This window comes from Aristolochia californica, unplaced genomic scaffold (genome assembly GCF_029961685.1).
Source record: "Aristolochia californica isolate CCGP_79_NKW_82.1479 unplaced genomic scaffold, dmAriCali1.0.hap1 SCAF_11, whole genome shotgun sequence".
Taxonomy (NCBI): Eukaryota; Viridiplantae; Streptophyta; class Magnoliopsida; order Piperales; family Aristolochiaceae; genus Aristolochia; species Aristolochia californica.
Window position 1 is genome coordinate 35518694 of NW_027181782.1, and position 17810 is coordinate 35536503.

The following is a 17810-nucleotide window of genomic DNA, read 5'->3' on the forward strand; positions in this document are numbered from 1 at the left end:
AGACAACGCCGGGCAAGGATTGCAGTCAAGAGTTCTTAATCTACAGCATCCAGATAGAAAGGTCTATAAGAAACAAAAGTCAGAATAATCAATGACATCAATGGATCAAGAATCATAATATTATACAATACACGACTATGTAATCTTTGGGTAGGACCAGCTCTGCCGGTAAAAATAAAAACATCAGCTGCCTCCTGCAATTGTCGACGCCCTCGAGGATCCAAGCTTATTTCGTGGTTTCCTTTAGCTCTCTAAGTCGACAAATCGTCAAACGCTTACCGTACACTTTACATGTGGACAAGCCAGGCAACAACAAAATGCCTACAAGAAGTATGGGACCCCTGTCCTGGGCCCTCTCATTTGGTTGTTCTCTTCGGTTTCTGTGAAAAATTTTACCTCCCTCTCCTGCAATGGCAAAATAACAACTATGACTACAGTTCAATGGGAAATTATGCGGCAAAACCCACCCATGTTCTAATCATTGCTCAACCTGTCAGAAGCTGTAAAAAATGACTAATCCTCAAGCAATACATAATGAACAGCTAAATACATCATGTTTGTTTACATATATCTGTGGTGTATGCAAGCACATGACCTGAAAGAGAAGACAGAGCTACCCAGATAATTAATACTCACCATGTTCTCATTAAAGCTCAATATAGAGGCAACGTTTCCACATCGATAGCAGTAGTTTGGTGCTGACCATACCTGCAGAAACAGTAGGCAAAACCATCCATCATAATCGATCTGGCACTAACATAAATATAAAAGATTTTTTTGTGGATAAATAAATAGTTTAATGGAAAAACATACAGTTACGAGGCCTTTGTCTTGGAACATGTACTTGAGACCTTCTTGCACAAGCTGGTGAGCACGACAAACTAGATCCAGATTGTTTATATGATTGAACTGCAAAAACACAAAATTAGCCGAAATCTTAAAATTCAAAGAACAGATAATTTCATACGAGCAGTAAATAAAACTTGAGGTTACCTCTGATGTAACTCGAGAACCAAACAGCCAACCTGCACCCCGCGGACTAACTGCCCATGTTTCAATCTCTTCAGGGTCACTCCACATAAGATCACAAAAGGGCCCTTCGTGAGGGATCTCACAATTTCGTTCAATGACCCTCATCTGCCGAAAATATCAAGAGCCAGAACATAAGCATACATAAGATGATTTCATGACATTACAGATGCAGTTTTCTTTCGCTTGTGGTGGAAAATGGCATCATAACACTTTCAATCGGAAATCTATGTTTGTGTGAAATTTGCAGAGTTGGAGAACCGAAGTAATATAAGACTTGAATCTACGATCTAAAGATCTGGAAAATTTTCATGACAGTTGATGGACTGGCCAAAATATTTGGATCAACTTTGTAAAGTCTAAAATTATCAGTTGAATGCATAGACCAAACTGAGAATCTACAAACCTGATCAACTGTTCGGATATCAGGAGAAAGGCCACCATGGACACAAAGCACCTGAGTGTCATATACAAAATAAGAGAATGAACCATATAAACTCAGGTGATAATGTGGACAAACTAAACCCTGAGAAGAAGGCACTGAAATATCATACCGTTCCATCAATAATTGCGGAGAGAGTGAGATAGTCAAAAACGTCAGTGCAGTACCGCCATGCATTGGCATTTCCATACTTCCTCTGGCACTCATCATAAAAACCATACACCTGAAAACGTGTGCAGTACTTAACATAATCAGGTTACAGAAAATATTTTGGTAAACTAAATTATGGATGGCACCTCTAAGTTTTTCAAATATCTTGATGTATGAGGGGAATAATTTTCAAAAGCTCAGATGCTCACATACAATACATGATGAAAATACAAACCACCAGTGCAAAAGCCTAGTACAGTCACACATAAGAAGAGACCGTAGTTTGAGCAGACTGACCAGAGAACATATATCATGCAACAGATAAGACAGACACTATTGACTGTATTATGTTCTATTATCTGTCTAACAATCTAACTTTTTTAATAGTCCCATAGAACACCTTTGCTACACACTCCTCTTCCTCCATATTTTCAATAGAAAATCCCTTCAAGACAGGCTAGAGGCAATCGTTTGCAGATTGAGATTTTTAGACACAATGTGACCAAGAAAGTTTCCTTTTCCTTTTTTCGTTGTGAAGTCAGTGAGGAGTAAGATTATACCAGAGGAACAAGACCACAGAGGGCTGCCAAAGGCGAAAGAGATCAAAACAGAAAAGTACTAAAAAAATTCTATGATCTCTTTTTTTTTTCTTTTTTTGAAAATGGCATTTCTATGATGACTTTCACAATTCACTAACTGAATAATGAATGTCAGGAAAATGGACTTTAAATTGAATGTATGTGCATTTTTTCGATACATGAATGATTATGTTTAGCACTTCCGCAATTAGTTCAGGCAGGCATAGATGAATAGCTCATATTTCTGTGAAATAACATGCAGGTGAACAAGATTTAACATGCATATTCAGTTCATGTGCAATGAAGTTACATATATTTATGGAATTCGAGCTGCAGAAGAAACTACTAAAAGAAGCTAAAAAAAAAAAGATGAGCAAGGGATTCAAAGATACAAGTAAATAAATTCCAAAAAAACAGAGACTTTCTGCAAAAGAAGTATTTGCTACATGCACATTCCTTTTTTTCCTTAAAAAAAAAAAAAAGAAAGAATAGTTCAATCACTTGCAGAAGAAAACATAAGAAGTTGATTTAAATAAACATAATAACACAGTGGCACATAAGGCTTGTACAAAGCTGTAAAGCTGTAACTCATTGGCAAAGAGAGCACATGTAAATAATGCAGTTACGGACAAACATCAACACATGATATACTCACGAAAGTTGCATGATTCATGAATACAACACTAACATTATCTATAAAATGACGCAGTGATATGTCTACCTACCTGAGTTAGTTGCCTGCTTTCATGGTTTCCTCGCAAAAGAGTTATATTTGCAGGATATCTGAAAGCAGAGAGAAACAAGTGCAATTATAAACATTAAGTCCTCGAAATACCAATGGAAAAGAATGTAATTGATAGATTGAAACGCAATAGAATAAAAGAAATATGCTTTTCTGTTTTGCAACTAATAAAAGAAAAAGAAGAATAACCCTTTATGCATTAGGTAGCAAACTTTACCAGGAGTAATATTTTTACTAGGACATACCTTGCTTTAAGCAGCAAAAGAATTGTGAAAACTTCCAGACTGTTGTACCCGCGGTCAACAAAATCACCCTGGAATGATTTGCATAACGCTAAATTATAGCATGGAAAATAGTACGACACTAACAAGCAAGATGTGGTTGACAAAAAACACAAGCATACAGTTAAAGAAGAAAAAACAAATACCATGAATATGTAGTTGGTCTCTGGTACATGGCCACCAGTCTGGAATAGTTTCATTAGATCATGAAACTGCCCATGGATATCACCACAAACAGTAACTGGACTATTCACAGGTTGAACATTTGACTCCTCAATGAGAATCTCCTTCACCTGAAAAATAAAGTAAAAAATTCACCTGAGAAATAAAGTAGAAAATGCAAATAAACAAAGTAAATCCAAGTCTCCATTTTCTGAAAATAAAGAATAAAAAAAATCCAAGTCTCACACATGAAAATAAATATCAACATCAACAATTTTACTGACTAACAATCATACAGTGGCAATCAAAAGATAAAATTACTTTCCCAAAAGACCAGTCATTCCCCCTAAAAAATTTCCATCATTACTCATTGCTATGTCATCCATCTTTCACCAACCCCCCCCCACCCCCACAGTACCATTTATTGTATTCATCCCTGCTCCCTTTCTCATAGATCCATCCGCTAACATCTCCCAGACCCTTTGTCACTGTTGCTCTAGCGCATCTTCAAAATCATGCCTAATCCACCCTTTTTCTAATTTGTCATCTAGAGAGTTACTCCTAGGTTTTTTCTAGTAGATTCATTTTAATTACTTCTTTAGTTGTATCATAACTCTAGGATGTGAATAATATCTCAGATATTCTCGCCAAAGTGCTCCAGACCCTCTTTGTTCATTGGTGACCCATTCTCGCCTCAATCTTCTGTATTTGTGCTAAATTTTACAAGTAATAAAAGTACTCCACCATTTCAAAAAGGAAAAAAAACTGCACCAACCGCTTACTAACCTCAAATATTTTAATATTTGGCATTCTAACTTTCTCTAATTACTAAAAATTCAATTCCTAATGTTCTGCTCCATAAAATATAACTGATCTATACAGCTGTTCTCACAAATTTTTCCTTCACCTTTTTCAGTGTTTACTCTCACAAGTGCTGCAGATAGAACCACTACCGTGGCATAACATCTTCTTATGTGATCCAATCATCCTAGAAGTCTCCACACCAACAAGGACATTGGAGGCTCCTAATCTAATTGCTCTGAAGAATAGCTATCATTGTTATTATCATCACCATTCAAAAAATAAATAATTATTTTCATCAAAACCTTCAACTATGTGATCCTTGACTCATGCTGTAAGATGCAACAAAAGTTCAATGTTGGTTTTGAGCCTACTGGACACAATTCCAACTTTAATTGTGCTTGAAACTGGAACGTACTGAATACACACATCAAGAAGCGAACTTGACTAATAAAAAATCTCCTTTTCTATATGACAAAACTATGTTGACATATAAGAGAGAGAAAATTCAATTATGAAAAGACTCCCATGTAATAGGAGGTAACACAGAGATGAGAATCTCTTTGTTTATGCTTGACTCCAAATTTGTGAGACACACGAGAAGCATGTAGAGCTGCTCCACGAATTCGATTCAATCTAGACTTAACCCAGTTGAGCTTGGCATGCTGCAACCACTAGTAAACTAATCCAAGCTGACTTGAATGGAAACTACTTCTTTACTGAAAAAAGGAGGTGAAATACCAGTCACAATAAAAAAATCATAGTTCATATGAATGAAGAAATTGCCACACATATTCATTTCTCAAGAAGTTGTTTAAACACAACGAGCTTGAAGAAAAACTTATAACCACTCATCCCTAGGATGACATGGTGCAGATACTAGCACCCACATATGTACCAAAGTCTTAATAGTAAGAGAAATATGATCAGAATAAGTTATGGAAGAAAGACTCCAACATGATCGCTTCTAATAGACATCCTGCACATCTTCTTTGCAATGGAAAATGGATATCCATGCCTAGTTTTTCTCTTTCCTTGAATAATTAAGGTGACAACATTTCTTTTGAATGATATTAATGCGACTATACTCAAACAAAAATGTCAGAAACTGCATGAGACAACAAATTCCAAATACAGAATAACATCCATGAGAATATGTGACCAGCAGGTTTTATTCTCTTCTTTTATTCCTCAAATATGCATAGCAGTGAAAATAGTAGAACGAGCAAAAGAGTAAGTCCAAGGCAAAGTTATTTGAATAGAACTCTACTCTAGCAGACGTGTACGGAACATAATACACACATTAATGGTCTTAAATGAACAGATAAAGCAAGGTCATGGCAGAGGAACAGTCATCCATGCGCGGGATCACAGAGATTTAGGATTCTGCACCCTTTAAGTGTCTGACTACAATGAACGCAAAAATATACCAAATGAAGTATCTCGTTTACGCCCAACTGCTTCGGTGGCTTGAAGCACACAAAGGCCGTCCAGTGCAAATGGGAAATACAAAAAAATTGTAAGAAAGTACTAATTAAGATCATTAACTCCGCACCATTCCAACCGTGCACAAAACCTTCAAAAAATGAATGAAGTCAACAAATATTGAGAAATCTTCGATACAATACACCCATGTAATCGAAAATTAGGAAATAACAAATAATAGAGAAATCTGCATGATGACGAAAGAGTGAAAGCAGTGAAATAGAAGACAGGACATGAAAAACTGAAATTAAATTCTTCGTATACAGAAAAAAGAGTCATCACATCCTGCCCTACAGTTAGAAAAGAAAAAAAATAGAGAGAAACGAAATGGGGTGACCTAGGAAGACGAATTCATAGCTTACATATTCGCAGAGAAGCTGAAGCTCGTCTTCCATCAAATGCTGACCTTCTTTAACCTTGGATAACCAGAGATCTAGATCCATGGCTACGCTGCAGAAGGAGCGATTCAGCGACAGAGACAAAGAGCGAGGGGATTTTGAAAAGAAAAAGAGAGGCAGAATGAGTTAAATAAAGGTGGAGGAGAGGGACAAGATGGTCAGAAATGTACACGAGTCCGGGCGGCTGTATGGGCCCACTTCTCTATGGTGGAAAAACATGGAAAGACGCCCAATGAATTAAAATCTGAAGGGATAATCAATATTCATGCTCACCTTTTTGAAAGTTTGCCGAGTACTACACTTGGGAACAAGGGTATAACAGTCAAACTTGTAACCGTCAGGCTTTTCAAATTTGTTAATTAGCCTCCTTTACTCTTTTTTTTTTTTTATCATTTTATATGTTAGCATTTATCAAAAATAAAAATAAAAATATTAAATCTTATTAATTTGATCAGGTTCAAATTTTGTTTTTTTACTTCAAATAAAAATTCCCTCGAGGTTATATATTTCATTTATTTAAATAATTAATATAATTTATCAAAAAAATAATCATAAGTTTCTATGTCATTTTGATTTAAATGTGATATACCCTATGTTCATATGTTCATAGTTGGGTGGTGATATTGAGAGCATGAATTATCATCTGATGAAAATAAATTACAAATGAATCATCTCATTTTATATGGTTAATTAAAGTTATAAGAACTTTGTGTAGGTAATTTTTGTTAACTAATACATCATAATGCCAAATATCATGTATTAGCCGTGCCTAAAACTGATTAATGTAGAAAAATATTAAACTGAATGGGCAAACCCTCAATTACAAATAGGTAAAAGAGAATGATAGAGAGACGAGGAGAAGTCGGAGGCCAAGCTTTGCTCTTGCATAAGAACAAATCCAAAATAAACCTCTTTTCATTTCTTTTATTTTCTCTCTATTTCTATGTTTGAAACACAACCAAAGAGATGGAAGAGGGTGTTTTTTGCCTTCTTCCCCTCTACCGCATGGCAAGATCCAAGTAGTGTAACATTTCTTACCCTTTTCTCTTGACATCAGGAGGAATTAAGGGTCTATTTGGAACACTGAGGAAAATATAAGAAAATGAGAATTTAACCATTATTATTCAAAATAAATAATTAGTACAAAAGAATTTAATTATTATTTCAGTTTAACTAATTATTTATGGTAATAATAATAATAATCAAAATTTCATTTTATTTTCTAGGGGTTCAAACAGACAAGTTTGTATTATATCAAGTTGGTTGATTAATTAATTATACATAAAACAACAGCAACTCTCACATGTGAGTTAATTACTACAACCACCTTGAAGTTTCTAAATTATTTATATACCCCTCAGATACGGCAATTTATTCTCATCTCCAGCGATCTGTGCGGGCCGAACTGGATGCTGATCGACGAAACTCCAGATCGATCTAAGATTTTTCTCATTTTCTTCAGGCTGTAGCCTGTAAGTTGTATTTGTTTTCATATCACTTTCATTATTTCATATGTTGTATTTATTTGTGTTTGACGAATCTGAGTTTTCCATTTGAGCATTCTTTGTTGTTTTCTCTGCTAGATGCCTCCGCATTTTAATCGAACAAGTTAGGAAGTCTTCGAGAATTTTTTTCTGCTAAACATTGGATCAGGGCCCTGTGTAGTAGCTTGGAACACTCATCATTGCTCTTTTTTAGCCATCTTCTTTTGTTATAGAGCCAAAATGCTTTCGTTGCTTCACCAAAGACAGCAACAACTGCCTCTGGTGAATTCTTATCCTATCTCTCCTCGATATTCGTCTGCTCAAAGATCTATACCTATCTTGAGTCGGTCTGGCCTCTTAGTCATCTTATCTCTCATGGTTATGCTTGGAGTTCTTTTCCCGTTGATGGGCTTACCAGAACAACTCTTTTCCAGCAAGGCGAACTCTGTCTCTAGATGGAGAGATTATACCCTATCTGAGGCGGTGAACTTCGTCGCTAAGAATAGGACGATTATAGTTTGTGCCGTAAGCCAGCCATATCTTCCCTTTTTGAACAACTGGTTAATCAGCATCACTAGGCAGAAGCATCAGGAGAAGGTGTTGGTTATTGCTGAGGATTATGCCACCCTTTACAAGGTAAATGAGAAGTGGCCTGGTCATGCTGTCTTGGTCCCTCCGGCTCCTGATGCTCAGACTGCTCATAAATTTGGCTCACAGGTACAAGGGTTCTCTCTCTCTTTCTCTCTCTCTCTCTCTCTCTCTATATATATATATATATATATATATATATATGTATGTATGTATCTGTATAATTTTTTTTGTCAGGCATGGAAAAGGAACAACACCAAGTTAGGAGAGTTGAAATTGGTCATGCACTAATCGTCTTTGAAAGGAATTTATATACGTATGCTTGGATACGTTCCGCATCTCACTGATCCAGGATCTCATATCATTATCTCACACTTGAGTCCAGAGACACATATTAAAACAGGAAAGATAAATTCAACCTTAAAATATGAAGCACCAATACCACTTTATCTATTATTATTTCTCTTTTAAGGTGAATCCCCTTGATTTACATATACTAGCTGGTATTGTGAGACTGGAACTGCATATAGTTTTTGTGTGCAACAAATATATGCAATACAGTAGTACCTTTCCATGCATGTTTAGTACTCAAATAGTGCCTTTTGATACACCATTTTGTTGCTCCATTGCTTCATGCAAGTTCGATGTCATATCTTGTTTAACCCTTACTTTTCTAGCTGTAGGAAGGAGATTTATTTTTTGCAGCAGCTCTAATCTTATCCTATTCAACAGGGTTTCTTCAATTTTACATCCCGTAGGCCCCGTCATCTCCTCCACATTTTGGAGCTTGGGTACAATGTGATGTACAATGACGTTGATATGGTCTGGATGGCAGATCCATTTACCTACCTGCAAGGGAATCATGACGTATACTTCACTGATGACATGGCTGCAGTAAATATTTTACTCTCTCTTATGCTTTGATTTTTCATCTTTTCACTGTGTTTGTTGCAATTTGGCTTGCCATTCTAGCCGAAGAAGAAGATGAAAGAACATAAAATAGATGTTTATCATGTTAATGTTGTTTATGCTTTTTGTTTGATTGATAGGTGAAGCCTTTACATCACTCTCATGATTTACCGGCACCAGGGAAGAAGGGACGCACGTATATCTGTAGTTGCATGATTTTTTTGCGTCCTACAAATGGAGCAAAGCAAGTAATGAAGAAGTGGATTGAAGAACTTCAAGAACAGCCATGGTCTAAAGCAAAAAAAGCCAATGATCAACCTGCTTTCAATTGGGCTTTAAACAAGACTGCTACTCAGGTTTGTATTTATTATTAATCTGTAACTAAATATAATTTCATATAATTCCTGATACTCCTTTTTTCGTCTGATATACTACGATCATCAGCCGATTGGATCAACTACTTCTGGTCATTATAGTTGCTTTATTAGTGGCAATAAAGTTATAGCTAGTCCTATGAATGTGGCCTTCACTGTTTACTTATTGAAATTGAGTCAGTTCGTCCTAAAATGATTAGTCTAACGTAGGAAGCTTCTTCCTTACTAATAATATAAGATTTTTTATCGCCCAAACTAATGTGGGATTAATCTATCATAATAACTCTTCTTTTTTTGTTTGGATGTTGGGAAATTGTATTTAATCAAAAGAGATTAAAGTAACAAATGAAAGGCATCAAGCCTCAACAAAGTGTGAATTAAAGAAAATAAAGGACCTTAAAAAAATCAGGGTGAATTTTCTGTGTTGACAACAGGATGCTGTAGTAATATCCCTTCCTTGGCTAGGGCGTCAGTTGTGGAATTTGCTGATCGGTGCACAAGTTGCCAGGTTACTTGTAGGCCAGAGATCAGGTCATTTATTCTGAGCAATTCTTGAAATCTCCTTGTAGGATATGATGTGTCTTTCCCTGAGCAATTACAACTGGGGAATTTCCTTCAATAATTAATATTTGCGATAAATGATCCCTGTACAGGACTATTCCTCGTAGAACAGCAGTGATCTTAGCCGAAGTAGAATCTCCTTCCCCAATTGAACCAGGATAAGAAAGACATAGGCGACCCTCTTTCTTTCTGACAGTCCTACCTATACCAGCCAGCCCCAGATTACCACTAGAACACCTGTAAAAGTTCAATTTAAGATAACCTAGAGGAGGAGTCCAAGTTTTTATGTGAGATCAGCCAAAGATGTGAAGTACAACAACAAAATAGTTGGACTTTTTACCTACAAACACTCCACCCCATACCCATACCTAAATAGATGTCTTGCCTGAGATATGTAGAACATGCATGCAAAACTCATATTCGGAAACACTGGCCACTAAACAGAAATAACTGGGCTTGTATTTGCTTTGGTGCCATATTGAAGTTTGAGATATATGCTCATCTTGATGCTGAAGATGAAGTAATGGTTAAATCCTGTGATGAATATAAAAATATGATACAGTAGTTGTGGAAGCTTTTAGCCGAGCACCCTATGTCCTCATCTACTAGCGCTGCTATTTCTCAGATCTCAAGTATTTCTACTTTCATTGCATTGTCATCATCTTCTTAGTTCAAATTGTCCTTTCATGTGGTAGATGATCTCATGTATTTTTTTTCTATCAATACTTTCCTTTTTTTTGTGAAAAAAGTGAGAATTTCATTAAGAGAAGAAAAACAGTATAAAGGAGCCTAGCAAACTAAGTGCTCCATAGAATCAAAATCAGCCTACATTAAGCGAGTGCGAATTACTCTCAACAAGTTGATGAAGAGTAATTCCTGCCCTAGCTAAAGAATTCACAATACAATTAGTACTACATACAATGTGCACCAGACAACATCTGAAAAGTTTTATGTCACGAATCTCTAATGAGTTGACAAACACCATGGAGGTCTACCATCTAAAGAAAACAGTCTGATGATGGCTGTTAAATCACTCTCCAGGGCCTCCACCATTGGTGGACACAGGAAGATACTTTTTGTTTTCTCTCTCCAATTACCATTGCTGATGGATCTTCTACCCCACTTCTAGAGAAGGGTTGGTTGAAGCTACTTTCTCTATTTTGTTTTTGAGAAATTCCATTTTGTTGTCTTTAGTGTTGTTAATTCCTTGTTTTCCAATATTTAAAAAAAATCCTTGTTTTCCTATGAATATAGTAACGATCAATAAACTAGCAGTGTTTAGTTGTTCCATGAACTTTTCCCCTTCCTCTTAAAACGTTTATCAGTGGAAGGCATGAGAAGGATGGACTATACCACAACCAACACATTTTGGAGTCTCATCTTACTAGTGGCACTTGTCGCTTTATCAATTTTTTTTTTTGAATACAGGAGCATTTCATTCCAAAGCCTGAAGGGAAAAGAATACAAATCAAGAGGGGGAACCCCTTACAATGAGAGATTGCAGGTTAACCTCCTCCTTACCTAGAACATCTGCATGCCCATTAGCCAATCTAGGAATTAGTGTCCTGTTATAAATACAATTCAAACTAAGATTCTGAATTTCTAGAAAAATAGGTCAGTCGCACCAAGGAGGCTTCTTCTTTCCAGCACACCAGCTGAAGACATTGCTGGAATCCCCTTCTATATGAAGCAAGCCACTAAATTTTGCCCCTGAAATTCCGCAAACCATGAAAGACAGCATGAAGCTCAGCCGACTAAGTGGACCAGCAAACAATGTGAGAATTGTCTCATGTGAGTTCCTAAAGACACCACCAAATCTAAAAGGGCTAGGATTACCGAAAGATGAACCACCAAAATTTAGCTTTAATATCCCATTATCTGGAGGAGACCACTCAACCAGTGCTGGCTTTTTGGCCTCCGATAAATTTGCAATCTGATGGCAATTGGCGTAGACAAGGCCTCCTGTAACTTCTTTAGCGATACGAAGAGTACATAACTAAGGAATCAACTGCGACATTATCTTGTCAGCAGTAGAGTGCCAAGAAGAAGACGTTCGTCGAAAGCAATGCCTCATTCTACTCCCACCAAATATTCCAGGGAATGAAAGCCATGCATGCCTTAGGCCTTGTTTTCCCCATAAGAGGTAAAGAACACCTACTGCTATTGTCTGGAAATCATCAAATGTTTGGGCATGCCTAGACAGACCCCAAACAGATCAAAGTAGTTCTGAATCTTCCATGAGAAGCTACAATGGACCAGCAAATGGCCTATACCTTCCTCAAACTCCCCACACAACAAACAAACTGAACTTGTAAGAGAAGAGCCCTGCCTAATCAAATTATCTCGAGTCAAGATGTTCCCATGCATTGCACTCCAAACAAAAAACTTGATTTTTGGAGTCCCAGATAGATTCCAAACAAGTGAAACAGTGACGAGGAGAACCTGCCAGCAACTTGTCATAACAAGTGGCAACCGAGAAAACTCAATATGGACTCCAGATTAACTTGTCATGGTCTGAAGACTTAAGGTAAACCTGCTCCAACTCAACCATATTACAAATGCGAATTACCTCACTATCATTGAAAGCGCACCTGAATAACAGATTCCAATCCACTGAACGAACCATCAATCATCAATCAGAGAGGAGCATTCTGATTCCTTGCTAATTTGGATAGATAGTGAATTTTAAGAGGCTTGTTTAGATTCCATCAGTCAATCCAGAATGAGTCTTCTGTCCATTCCCCACCAAGAATCTGATATTTGGAGTGAAATACTGAAATGTGTGATAAATATACCTTCAATTGACAGAAAGGCGCTGAGAGGCTCCATTCCCAAACCACCAGCTAGGGTTTGCTTGAACCAACTTCTTGTGACAAAGGATCACCCTGGGAGCTCTAAATAATTGTTCAAACGCCAGTACCATTAGGTTAAAAGATCAAGGTTTGTTTCACGGATATGTTGGATCCTAGTCTACCAAACTTTTTTGACTTACAGATTTCTGTCCACTTCACAAGTGGTGTTTAAAATCATTCAAAGACCCCTTCCAAAGGAAATTTCCAATCATTTTCTTGATTTGGTTGGCAATACTCACTGGATAATGAAGAAAAAATAAATAATACGCCGGAATGCCAGCAAGACAAGATTTGATAAGAGTTAACCTCCCAGCCTTACAGATCATTCTGCCCTTCCAAGTAGATAATCTGGCCAAAGCTTCTCTCAAACAGGGTTCTGTAGAGTCTTATCCAGTCTTGTTGAGAAAAGAGGCAACTTCAATTAAATACTTGAAAAGTGTGCCAGAACCAGACTGCTAGTCATATTAGATAACTCAGCCTAAGACCCCAATTCCTCCGCCTCCTCCCCTACGTGCGTCAATCATGTCCTTTGGTATACGTAGAGGATAGAATCCTCAAGGTGGACCAGCTCGATAGGAAGCAATGACCAAAGCTGCAAACTTTGTGGTGGGGTACACCCTTGAGAATGTAGACGAACTTTTCCTCCACTGCCTTCTGTTCGCCCTATGCTCCTTTCTTGAACAATTTGTCTTCACACCACGGGGAAAAGTGGGGAATTTTTTTTTGGAACCTATCCTTTGTTATAGTTGTTTGGAACATTTGGAAAGAAAGGAACCGACAAATCTTTGATGGTAAGCAAAACCTGTTGGCGGCATCGTTGAAGCAGCTACCCATTGTGTGCTGTTTTGGGCAAGTAAATAGCGTGTCACTTTTCACATTGCTAGTGCCATCATAAGGTGAAATTGCAGGATAGTAATTAATTCTTCAAATTGCATGACTCCTGTTATGGCTATTTGGACAGTTACTTCTGAGGGGTGCCTTAAGCTCAACTTTGATGGCAAATTGGGTCCAGTCACTTGGGGGTGGCATGCTTACAGACTCCTCAGGCAATATCCTCCTAGTCTATTCTATTCCTTTTGGTTGTGGTGATGCTTGAGTGCCCTACTCAAGGGCACCGGCTCTTATGTGGAGAGATTTATTGCACCTCTAATTTTAGAAGGGGAGTCTTCGATCATCATTAGTGGGCTTAGTGGAAAAAAGGAACCTCCAGGATGCTTTTTAATATATCTTGATGAAATTGAAGATCTATATGAAGAGATGAATATTTCCTTGCAGCACACCCCAAGAAGTACCAATAGCATTGCTAACTCCTATCCTGTAAGCAGCTCATTGTAGTAGACTCTCCCTCTGAGTTCTCTTGGCCCTTTCTAGAGGTTGTCTCTTTTTGCTTTCTTTAGTTTTTCCCTTGTTTTCCTTGGACTATACTCATTCTTCACTCGAGAACCATCTTAATGGAACCCTCTTTCTCATTATTACAAAACAAAATATGTTTTTCAAGGTCTAATACTTATAGAAATGCATCTAAATGTCTACAAATGATGTTGGATTCAAGCATTTTAGTACTTCTATTGATGAGTTTTCAAGAAAGGCCTGAGTTTTGTTAAAGGAAAGATTAGAGGTACAAAGCATTTTATTGTGCAGTAAAACTCCATTTTTGTAGTCATCTCTTGAAATATATCAAATAAAAGCTCTAGGCTTTGTTTTCACGAGTATAGTTCTGTAGTCTACATGAAGCCTCTTTAGCTGTATATGAATAAATAACTTTGTTGAATACATCCTCTTCCATATCCAAATAAACTTTTTCATAGGATTTGTTACAGTTGGGTCCAAGTCCATCCTAATGTAAGGAGACCTCAAGTAATAAACATAGGACTTTTCTAATCCTGGATCCATGTGGGACAATCCTTAACACCCCTTTTCACTGTGGGCCCCTTCCTATAATTCAACAATTGTGGGTAGAGGCCCATGTATGGGCATCTGTTCAGTCTAGATTGATCCCAAAATGACTAACCAAAGTTAGAAGACCTTCTTCCAAGTAATAATTACAGATCATTTTAAACCTAAAATTGATATGGTAATATTATTAATTGGATACATCCTTTTCCATATCTGTATCAACCTCTTCATTCAATACATCCTCCCCCCTACTATTTATCATTAAACTAATGATTTGAGTATCTTCTTATATAAATCTCTCAACTTCAGATTTGCTACCTTTCTTTGCGTTAGCTACTTTCATTTTTATACTGAGAAAGGCAATTTTTATTTCAAAGCTCGTAGGCAAGATAATACTAAGTAGAGAGGGCCTTCACAACGAGGGGTTGGAGTATCACCTCTTCTTTGGATGAAAAATCAGTCATGTAATTTACCAATATAGGAACATGAGACCAATTATAAACAACAGTTATAAGAGGTCTATAATCTCGTAATTATTGGGTTAGTGACATCATGGGGGATCTAAGCTTTTCTTGCATCATCACTGCACTTTAGATCCACCTTCAATCCAAAGAGAGCCATTCATACAAAAAATGAAGATTATAGAGTCTTTTGTTGTCTTCCTCCTGCCTTCTTTTTGCCCAATTATTTAGGAAGGTAGATCATTCAAAGAAAGTAGGTTCATTTCTCCATTAATGTCAAATTAGGAATGGCTCCAACAACTTGATCCACATTGAGCAAGATCAGGCATGTTGGCCATGTCACGTTTTGGTTTCATATGGTTTGAACCATCTTGAATGAGTCCAAGCACATTGGCCTGGTCTACTTTCAAAATTTAGGGTTGATGCAATGGTTCAACTCGACTTGGCCATGTAGACCTGGGTTACTTTTTATAGTTATTGTATTCTCTCTTTTTTCTGATGTACTGAAGGAGGCTAGATACGAAATTTCTTTTATCATGTTTTGTGGAGAGGCATCTTGTAGATGTTGTCTTGATGTATCCTTTTACTGAGGTAGATCATTCCGAGAAAAGTAGGTTCACTTCTTTGTTAATGTAATCTCTGGAATGGCTCTCAACTTGTTCCACATTGAATAAGTTCAGATATGTTGGCTGGGTCAATTTTGGTTTCAGTAGTTTAAGATTTGAACCATATTGAACGAGGCCAAGCACATTGGCCAGGTCAAGTTTTGATTTATGCAATGATTCAATCTGGTTAAACTAGTTTTAATCCCACAAGGTCATGTATCCCTGGGTTACTTTTTGCATATTGCCTATTTTCCCACTTTCTGATGTACGAAAGGAGGCTACATGTGAAATTCTTTTGTTATATTTGTAAGATGCATCTTGCAGATGTTGTCTTGATCTATCCTTATACTGAACTAGGGAAGGTTGCAGGTGGATTTGTATCTGCTACCTCAGGTGGCATTTCCTTCTGGTGGATTGTACTTTAAAAACCAGACATGGGTTCAGGAAACCAAAGGTTTGCATGTTATCATTCATAATAACTACATTGTGGGTTTCGAGAAGAAAATAAAACGGTTCCGTGACTTTGGCCTTTGGTTGGTGGACGATGGTGCAAGTGAATCACCGCTTGGCAGGCTATGAGGAATATAGAGAGAATATGCTTGCATTTACCACGGTAAGCTGCTTATCTTCTGTTGAGCATCCCTTCTGCCATATACTTGCTTTTTAGAATGTACTTATAGATCCAGGTCATATCAACTAAATTTTAACTTTTCAAATCTATTCTTCCATCAATAGCAAAGGTGATTTTCCATTGTACAGTGACATTTACTGAAACCATAAAAAAATTTCCATTGCATAAACACAGTGGTACTGTGTGCTTGGTTCTGTTTTCTTTTCTTTCCACTAGAGCTGCCTGCTGTCAATTATTATCATGCATGATAATTCATCTAAAAAAGTTGTGCTTCCAAGTCAAAAAAAAATTCATTGATTCAGTATCCAAAATTATAGTTTACTAGGTACATCTGAAGTGTTCATTGATGTCATATGCCTCTTTGGTGTTTCTGTTGTTCTCTAATAAATTAACGACAGGTATAAGTAGAGCCATCAGAACTTCCTTGTCAGGTTTTTAAAATTATGATAGCATTTCACTTACAGCAATAATTTTGTTTGCTGAGGACAATAGTCCGTTGTGGTTGGTTAGATAAGACATAAATAGTTTAAAGGACATATATGTTTTTAATCTGGTGAATGTCATGAAGTTAGATGAAAATACTTTCTTACTACTCTCTCAAATTGCTTCGATGTATTCAAAACTTTTCATGAGGTTGGTGCTTCTTACTCTAGTGTTCAAAATTTGCATGGATTAATGATTACTTCGATGTATTCCGAGGTTAATTTTTTGAATACAAATTAATCAGGAATTAGCATAATTGCATTTATGTATTCTGAGGTTAATTTCTTGTATTTTTTTTAATTGAAAATAATCAGGAATTAGCATATTTGTTGGAATAGAAACATACATGGCTGAATCTTGCATTACTGCGCAGGTAGTTTGGGGGAATTTGAAGGCTGTCTATGAAAGGTTGAACAAGGAAGATTCAGATATTGGAAGAGTTTGAAGAAGAGTCTAACGAGTCTATGGAGCTTTTGCCTTACGTGAGTGATATTTTAGTTGACGGCTGTGATTCTTCATGCACTGGTTGAAAGGCATGGAGAACTTCAATTTTGTGTGGAAAAATGACTTTCTTTATCCCTCCTATATCCAAATTAGTTAACTCTAGGAGAATGTTTTCCATTGTTGGGCCAATAAGAAATTAGACAACTAACTAAGAGTTAGATTGTTAGACACTGTGTCTAATTATTATTTATTTTTGTACCTCCAGAATTGTGTTATTGGACTTCTTGGCTTGAAGTGGATGATCACAAGGGTCTGAAGCTTTTGTTGGACTAGAACTAACTTATAGAAGTGATTATAGAAGTCAACTAACCCAACTCTCTGCACAATGACTGACGTTGGCTTTTGCTGAAATATTGATTATTTCTATGTAAATCATCGTTACCGAAAATCAGTT

The 17810-nt window shown here is 36.9% G+C and overlaps 2 protein-coding genes across 2 annotated transcripts; one reads left to right on the forward strand and one right to left on the reverse strand.

The window, feature by feature from the left end:
* Positions 1-19: 19 nt before the first annotated feature.
* Positions 20-6162, reverse strand: LOC137945040 (phytochrome-associated serine/threonine-protein phosphatase-like). Its single transcript, XM_068790914.1, has 10 exons — positions 6033-6162; positions 3369-3515; positions 3187-3254; positions 2925-2982; positions 1584-1694; positions 1436-1486; positions 994-1137; positions 814-909; positions 637-708; positions 20-405 (listed from the first exon to the last, which is right to left on the reverse strand). The coding sequence occupies exons 1-10, from the start codon at positions 6111-6113 to the stop codon at positions 322-324; spliced, it is 912 nt and encodes a 303-aa protein (XP_068647015.1). The 5' UTR covers positions 6114-6162; the 3' UTR covers positions 20-321.
* Positions 6163-7478: 1316 nt separating this feature from the next.
* LOC137944103 (UDP-D-xylose:L-fucose alpha-1,3-D-xylosyltransferase MGP4-like) lies at positions 7479-17744 on the forward strand. The gene is made up of 6 exons (XM_068789628.1): positions 7479-7540; positions 7652-8269; positions 8873-9034; positions 9190-9405; positions 16168-16411; positions 17286-17744. The coding sequence occupies exons 2-5, from the start codon at positions 7793-7795 to the stop codon at positions 16375-16377; spliced, it is 1065 nt and encodes a 354-aa protein (XP_068645729.1). The 5' UTR covers positions 7479-7540; positions 7652-7792; the 3' UTR covers positions 16378-16411; positions 17286-17744.
* Positions 17745-17810: the final 66 nt, after the last annotated feature.

Bases quoted from the DNA above. Each gene is read 5' to 3' on its own strand.
- LOC137945040 (XM_068790914.1), bottom strand. From the start codon at position 6,113: ATGGATCTAGATCTCTGGTTATCCAAGGTTAAAGAAGGTCAGCATTTG. The intron at 1,487-1,583 runs GTATGATATTTC...TATGACACTCAG, and splicing joins CCGCAATTATTGATGGAACG to GTGCTTTGTGTCCATGGTGG. The intron at 709-813 runs GTATGTTTTTCC...CTGTTTCTGCAG, and splicing joins AAGACAAAGGCCTCGTAACT to GTATGGTCAGCACCAAACTA.
- LOC137944103 (XM_068789628.1), top strand. From the start codon at position 7,793: ATGCTTTCGTTGCTTCACCAAAGACAGCAACAACTGCCTCTGGTGAAT. The intron at 8,270-8,872 runs GTACAAGGGTTC...CCTATTCAACAG, and splicing joins CTCATAAATTTGGCTCACAG to GGTTTCTTCAATTTTACATC. The intron at 9,406-16,167 runs GTTTGTATTTAT...GGAAGGTTGCAG, and splicing joins TAAACAAGACTGCTACTCAG to GTGGATTTGTATCTGCTACC.